Source organism: Hydra vulgaris, chromosome 15, assembly GCF_038396675.1.
Source record: "Hydra vulgaris chromosome 15, alternate assembly HydraT2T_AEP".
Classification (NCBI taxonomy): domain Eukaryota; kingdom Metazoa; phylum Cnidaria; class Hydrozoa; order Anthoathecata; family Hydridae; genus Hydra; species Hydra vulgaris.
The window spans coordinates 51,075,001-51,083,249 of record NC_088934.1 but is presented as its reverse complement, the minus strand read 5'-3'; the positions used below and the strand labels follow the sequence as shown (position 1 = coordinate 51,083,249).

General features: G+C 30.8%; 2 protein-coding genes across 2 annotated transcripts; both read right to left on the bottom strand.

Annotated features, from left to right (window-relative positions):
- Positions 1 to 1,300: 1,300 nt before the first annotated feature.
- Positions 1,301 to 2,788, bottom strand: LOC136092030 (uncharacterized). The gene has a single exon (XM_065819751.1). The coding sequence runs from the start codon at positions 2,786 to 2,788 to the stop codon at positions 1,301 to 1,303; it is 1,488 nt and encodes a 495-aa protein (XP_065675823.1).
- Positions 2,789 to 2,964: 176 nt separating this feature from the next.
- On the bottom strand, positions 2,965 to 6,489 carry LOC136092029 (uncharacterized). The gene has a single exon (XM_065819750.1). It carries the CDS (start codon positions 6,487 to 6,489, stop codon positions 2,965 to 2,967), a length of 3,525 nt encoding a protein of 1,174 aa, XP_065675822.1.
- Positions 6,490 to 8,249: the final 1,760 nt, after the last annotated feature.

The following is an 8,249-nucleotide window of genomic DNA, read 5'->3' as shown; positions in this document are numbered from 1 at the left end:
GCATAAGAATGTAAGATTCTTTCTGGATATTAAATCATTTTTTATTTAATAAAACTCTTGATATATCTGTACCAGTTTTATATCTTTTTGTACAGTTATATGCACTGCAAGAATGCACCATAGTTAAAATTGATAAAAAATATGAGTTAAATACAAGAGTCAAACTCTTCGTAAAAATATGTTTTTGCCACAAACTGACGTCATTTCGCAGAATTTATATTGGCTTCACTTTTAGAAGAGTATTATTTAACTTGCGCCGTGTCCATCAACATATATGGTCTAAGGACAGTTTTAAGGTGGAGTAAAAAATCCTATGACTTACCTTCTCAGTGGTGCGCTTCGTTAAGTAAGTTAGAAAATTATTTGTCTAATTTTTTAATGCTAGGAAAATTTGCTAATATTTGTAGTATTTATTCTGAAAATTTTCTTTTGGAAACAAGTTATTATTCTTTGAATTGATTTATATATTAATTTTACATAAAAAATATAACATTGGAATATTGCAAAGAATGTTTTGCTAAAAAAAAGGTTTTTGTGGCAATTTATCGTTCCTAATCTAATTTACTACCTCTCCCAAAATTTAAGAAGTTGGTTTGTAAACAGTGGCGTAGAAAGGTCAAAGAAGTATGAGGACTGAAAAAAATTTAAGTATAGCTAAGGTAGTCAAAACTTAAATTTGAATGAAGAAAAATGTGAATTTTGAGTTAAGGAGGAGGAACGGGGGGGGGGGGGGGGGGGTGGGGAACGCATTCCCCCCCCCCTGTTTTTTTGCCAGTGTTTGTTGACATAATAAACATGTATACAATTTGTTATTTTACAAAGAAAAACTTAAGCAGCATCTTATTCAAAAGGTCGTCTTTCTTTTTACTCTTTACTTCTATTAAAGATTGCTAGTAACTTGACCTAGGTCACTTATAAAAAGATTTAGTTATTCGAATTTGGTTACTCGAAGTAAATTCTTATTCACCACGGAGGTTCGATTAACTAAGCGTTTATAGTAATTGGTCTAGATATTTAACTAATATTTGAAATTTTTTAGCAAGTTTTAAATAGGACATTTAAGGTGGGGACTATTGTAGTTACTCTTTGACTAAACTTGTTACATATATTTATCTTCAGTTATAATTAATTTACAAGATAGGGCAATATTGCTTTGCCACAAGAAGACAACGTGCTCAAGATAACAAAGTAATAATAATAATAAATAAAACAACAAAGCGCGGTAACATATCCGCCAATACTGTTCAACACAACAAGAAGCCATTGTCCGCGCAAGTGAGCGCGACATTCCCGCCCCCAATTAGTTTATTACTAAATGATTAATGTCATTTTCATCACAGAACTTGATTTTTATTACTTTCGAGGGAGTGTTCGATGCTTCTAGCAAATATAGTTTATTTATCGGTCTTTTGATGTACGACGTTTTTCCATTAGTAATGTATTTAACTTTAGCAGCACGGATGACTCCGTCAGCTGATTTAATGAGGCTCTGTACTATGCCTGTTTTCCAATAACCACGTTTGGTGTCCGAGTCGTAAATCAGTACAACGTCGTTAACGGCTATTTTATTTGTTCCTTTATTTTTCTTAAATTTGTGGAACTCTCTTAGCTCCGTTACATATTCTTTTTCCCATTTTTGCCAATAATGATTTAGTATATTTTCTATGTACTTACTTCGGGTATTCAAGTTTGTTTCATATGTTTTGTCGTTAATAGCTTTAAAGTTTGTTGATCTTCCGTATATTAAATGATTAGGGGTCAGTGGTGCATCTCCAGGCGATTCATACATAAATGTAATTGGTCGATTGTTTAATATTGATTCTACTTCGGCAATAAATATTAATAGTTCTTCATATGATAGCTTGGCTTTTAAGATTATTTTACGAAGACAGCGTTTAGTGGATCCAACTAGTCGTTCAAAGAACCCTCCCCACCACGGAGCAGCGGGGATGTTGAAATGCAACATGATACCGAGAGATGAAGCAAAGTTTTGAGTAAGATTAGATGTGAATTGCGATCCATTGTCTGAGATGATTTCGGTTGGTGTGCCACGTTTTGAAAAAAATCTCCGTAAACTTCTAATGCACGATTCAGCTGAAGTGTCCGGAACGAGATCTAAAAATAAAGCGCGTGTAGTAGCACATGTAAATAAAAATATCCACACTTTATATAAATTATCTCCTTCATAAATATTTTTAACATATAATGGTCCTGCATAATCTACACCTGTAAATTTGAATGCATGATCATTATTTAAACGACATAAGGGTAATGGTGGGGGAGAAGGATACGAATAAGGCAGTCCTTCAAAGCGTTTACAAATATAGCATTTTTTAATCAGTTTTTTAATGTGGTTTCGTGCTTTAGGTATCCAAAATTGAGTTCGTATTTGATTTAAAGTTTCTTTAATCCCATTGTGCATAACTAAAGAATGGTTGTAATTAATTAGTAGGTTCGTAAATTCTAAATTTCGAGGTAGGAATATTGGATTTTTTGCGTCATATGTAATTGGTGCATTTTGAAGTCGACCAATGCATCGTATAATTCCATCTACATTTTGCAAGTTTAGGTCTAGCTGGAGTTGCCTAAAATTTTTATCACTAGTAATTGATCTTTGAACGAACATAACCCAAATCTTTAATGCATTTTCTATTTCAATTGAATCTAAATTAGATAATTTTAATTGCTTTTTATCTCTTTTAAGCTTTAAATTAGTTATAAATCGTAAGACCAATGCTGTAACTCTTAATAAATGCAAATAGTTACTAAATCGAGTAATATCTATCATATTTAAGTTTAAATAATTGTCATTTAAAACTAAATTAGTAGTGACTTCTTCAATTTTATCAATTAAATTTCTTAGTTCAAATTTTGGCCAATTCTTGGGATCATTGTAAAGAAGTGTTGGTCCATTGAACCATATTTTATTATCGAATAAGTCTTTTAAGTTTGTGCCTCTGGATACTATGTCTGCCGGATTATTTTTTTAATTCTCTCTTGGAAAAAGGGCTGCATAACTTTATCAGTATTATTAATCCAATGTAGTACTATTGTAGAATCACACCAACACAATATTTGTTTGAACTTAAGAACAGGGTATAGTTCTTTTTTAACTGCTGACATCGTTTCAGCTAATAATAATGCTGCCTTTAATTCTAATCGGGGAATGGAGGTATTTTTAATTTGGGCAATCCTAGACTTAGCAGTTATAAGCGAACAACTTACATGCTTATCATTAAATGAACATAATAAGTATATACAACAACCATATGCACTGTTACTAGCATCACTGAATCCATGTAATGACAAGTCAACAACCTGATTTGGATAATGATTATGGTACCACCTGGGAATGATAATGGGTTTAGATGTTTTAATGTCATTGATAATGGCTTGCCACACCAATAACGTTTTACCCTCCAGAGGCTTGTCCCAGTTAAGTTTGTCGATACATAGTTTTTGAAAAAATATTTTACACTTCACTATAAATGGATTAACTATTCCGAGTGGGTCGAAAATGCTTGCTATAAATTGAAGAACTTTACGTTTCGTTGGATTTAAGTCATCATTGTGTATTAAGTTTCTAAAATCAAAGATTAACTTGTCTTCTTTTTTATTCCATAATAATCCTAATACTTTAGTTATATTAAAGGATGTAAAGTTTTGTTCATTAACCAGATTTTCAAGGTGTTTGCAGTTCGATTCGAATTTTCTAAGAGTAAAGCCAGCTTCTTTTAATCGAACATGACATTTTTTATAAAAGTCGAAAGCTGAGTCAACTGAGTCCGCTCCTGAGTTAAGATCATTGACATGTAAGGAATTTGATAATTTATGAACAAATACAGGGTCATCTATAAGGTATTTTTCAGCATGCGTAATGAGAGTAGCAGTAAGAAGAAAGGATGATGAGGTAACTCCAAATAGAACCCTGCATATTCTATAGGAAATAATTTCTTGAGTAAATATATTGACTTTATTGAGCGTGTTAATGTTCTTGAACCATAAAAATCTAACATAATCACGATCCGCAGGAGCTAAGGCAATCTGTAAAAAGGCTTTTTCAATGTCTGCCACAAAGGCAATTTTTTGGGCACGAAAACGTAGGAGAATTCCATATAATGAAGTGGTCAAAGATGGTCCTGGGTATAAACAATCATTTAATGAAGGGCCATCGACAGAACTGCTTGCATCAAAAACAATCCTGACTTTAGTGGTAATTTTATCATTCCTTAACACTGGCTGGTGTGGTAGATAGTGAGCGTTTTCAATTTTATTTTCTTCAATAATTGGTTCTATAATGCCTTGCTGTAATTGTTCTTTAAAAACATTGTTATATGATTCAAGTAGCCAATCATCTTTACCTAATTTCTTCTGAAGACTTTTAAAACGTTTGATGCAGAAATTGTAATTATCACTGAGTGGTGGATGGTTTTCTTTAAAGGGCAAGTTAACATTATAACGTTTAAGGGTATTATCATATTTAATGGTGTGACGAAACCTATCAACAACTTCTAAATTACATTCGTTCATTTCACCAACACCCCAAATTGATGTCATGGATTCCTTCAACAATGAATCAGGAGATGAATTTGATCCTACTAACATGACATGTGCTGTGTTTACCCAACAATCATATTTTTTAACTTTAAACATATTATTAACATTTATAGGACCACTTAATAAATAACCTAGTTTGGATCTAATGGCAATTGGATCAAAATGATTTCCCCTAATAATAGAATTTTCAATAAATAACCAATAATAATCTGCCCCAATCAAGACATCAATTCTCAAGTTACCGTTTTGCAAATTACTATCAGCAAGTCTTAAATTATGTAAGTGTTTATACTTTTCTTGAGCAAGGTTTATATATTGACCGTTAATAGGTGCACAAATATCTTTTACGTAACAAATAATTTTTATAATCCTTCCAAATAAACATTTGACTTTTAGCTCAACTTTTTCCAATCTTTCTTTAGTGTTATTATTTCCGAATGTCTTGATGTTAATGTTCTTTTTACCAATAGATTTAAGTTTTAATTTACGACATAAATCAGGCGATATGTAGCTAAGTTGAGAACAATTGTCAAAGAGTATCCTACAATTATGTAATTTGCTATTTCTGTCAAATACATCAGTGGAAGCAGTTTGTAGTAAGATAGACTGATTATCATTACCTGAAATTGCAGTTAGCTCACCTTTATTTTGCAGTTCATTATGTTGTTGTTCTAGACACAGTGCTACGTGATGGTGATTACCACATTTAAAACATCTAATACGTGATCGACAGTTTTTTGATACATGTCCACTTCCCAAACATTTAAAGCAAAGGTGTTTGTCACTAATGATTCTTTTTCTATTTTGAATGTTTGTTATTGACTTACAATATTGAGATCTATGTGGTTTATCACAAAAAATACATTTGACAAATTGTTGAAGATTAGTTGGACTATTACGATCGAAATATAATTTTTCTTTAATTTTATTACTAAATTTATATTGAGGGTTTCTATTATGATTCGGTTCTTTATAGTTATTATTACTAGTAAAAAATGTCTCAGCTGTGTAACTTATATCCCCATTATTATTTAAATTTAATGACACTTGTTCTCTGGCACGAATTTCTGTTTTCAAAATATTAATGACTGTCATGACATCCCATGTACTGTTGTTATCAATTTGTCTATTTATAATTAAGTTAAGTTCGTCTGGTATTTTCTGAAGTATAATTGGTATAAGGAGTGGTCCGTACATTTCACTGGTAATTTTAAGGTTCTCGAGGCTCCTTATTTGAATTTCAATACTATCTAATAAATATCTTAACCTGTCTATTTTGTTTAAATTGTGCACTCTTTCTAATGATAAAAGTTTTTTCATGTGGGAAGATATCATGTTTTGCTTATTGTCATAACGTTCTTTAAGAATGTCCAAGGCTACTTTGTAGTTTTCATTAGAAAGACTAAGACCTGATATGGATGATAAGGCTGGACCTCTTAATAAATTCCTAAGATATGTCATCTTCTGTATTCCCGACAGATCATTGTTTGCATTAATGGCACAATCAAAGTTTTCTATAAAGGATGTCCATTTTTCAGGTTTACCATCAAAATTATCTAATTTTAAAACAGGTAATTTTACTGTCTTGTTTTTGAAGCTGCTAAGGGTGCTATTACAGTCAGTTTTAAGATCAAATTTTTTAAGTTGTTTACTAATTTTAGATATTTCGTTTTTAAATGTAAGATTAAATTCTGTAGAAGATTCTAGTTCATTCTCTAACTCATCCTCGTCCTCAATTAGTAAAGATATCTCTTCATCCAACTGGATAACTTTATTATATTTTTCGTTTAATGTATCTTTTAAGTCACTTAAGTAATTAAACTGGTTTTCGTCGTCAGTTCGTTCAATCAACTCTAACGATTTTTCGAATAATTTATGTAAAAGTTTTATGTTAACGGTTCTGATTCTACGTTTAGCTTGAATGCTTGACATTTTGTAAAAAATAAAACTTACAGATACCTATTTGAAAAACGGCAACTGTCCTAAATCCCTCTTGATTGGGTAATAAATCACTTAAGGTGATAAATTTTGACTTAAATCTTAATGGTTGTTAACGTAATAACCTAATAAATGTTCAAAATAATGACAAGCTAAAATGCTCACTTAATAACTCCTAAGTATTTTAATTTTAACAACAAGTAAATAAAGTAAAATGTAAAACTTGACTTTTTTCTTTCTTTAATTCTTTAATCTGCTTAAATCTTTTACATCAATGAATTATTTCAACAACGATATCGATTTTCCGTGGGCTCCATTTATTGTAGTTACTCTTTGACTAAACTTGTTACATATATTTATCTTCAGTTATAATTAATTTACAAGATAGGGCAATATTGCTTTGCCACAAGAAGACAACGTGCTCAAGATTACAAAGTAATAATAATAATAAATAAAACAACAAAGCGCGGTAACATATCCGCCAATACTGTTCAACACAACAAGAAGCCATTGTCCGCGCAAGTGAGCGCGACAGGGACGGACGCTTAGTTCTCTTTTAAAATTGCCTTATAAATATATATTTTTCCACAATTGACGTTTTTAAAATACTGTACGTAAAATTTTTTTTTTAATTGTAAAATAAACCATTATTGAGCAATTTATTTGAAAACTTTATTATGCCGTGGCTCAGTTGGTTTATCTTCAGTTTTAATTTTTGGCCACATTTTAAAATCGCATATTTTTTGGTTCTTTAAAACCTTATAACTATTTTTCTTTGTCCGATATATTTACGCAAGTGGTATATTTGGAATGATAATATCGAGCTTCATTTTTCTATTTAATTTTTTTAACATAAAATTTAGTTTGAAAATTTGATCGAAGTACCTATCTAATGTTCTAGCTCTGGCAGAATCATCTTCTAGTAGTGAAGAGAAGAAACTCGAGAGAAATGATGATAGTTCAAAATTCACGCAAAGCATCAGTCAATTAGAAAAAGATAAAAGATAGGAAGCCGAATATGAAAGTAAAGAATTTTTTTATGATTATTTGTCTCTGAGGAAGCCTTCTGCTATCTGCAAAAGCAGCTTTTAGTATACCAGTCTCAAGACTAAAATAATAGTATTGAATACCACACTTGCTTTCGACCCTTACTGATTTTGGAGTCTAAAGCAAAGTTCTTTTATCTTTCGTCAGACAATGCCTTTCTCAGAAGGGCATCGTCTAATAAAAGAATTTTGCCTCCAAAATCAGTTACTATTGAAAGCAAGTGTGATTTGTCTATACTATTACTTTGGTCTTGAGACTGGTATACTAAAAGCTGTTTCTGCATCAAACAAAGGTACTTTCATTTTTATAAATGAAATAATATTTATTGATGTAAATATTGATTTACCTTTATTTAAGTCTACATCAATGAACCTTTAACCTATTTTATGTAGAATAGTAAATTTTAACCCTTTTATTGTGGGATTATTTTATGAAAAATTCTAAACCATCTAATATTGATGATTTCATTTTTGATTTTTTAAATGAATACTGACAACTTCAGTTAGATGGGATATTTTTAAGACAAAAAATATATAATATAGTTATTAGGGCATTTATATGTTATGCACCTGCAACAGCATTTATTAAAGGCACAATTAATCATAATGAATACAATGCTTGTGAAGGTGTACAGTTAATGGAGCTTTCAGTATACATTGAGGATAAGAAAAATAGAAACAAAGTATCAAAATTAGATAACATTGATA

Coding starts and splice junctions, on each gene's coding strand:
- LOC136092030 (XM_065819751.1), bottom strand. CDS start 2,788: ATGATAGATATTACTCGATTTAGTAACTATTTGCATTTATTAAGAGTT.
- LOC136092029 (XM_065819750.1), bottom strand. CDS start 6,489: ATGTCAAGCATTCAAGCTAAACGTAGAATCAGAACCGTTAACATAAAA.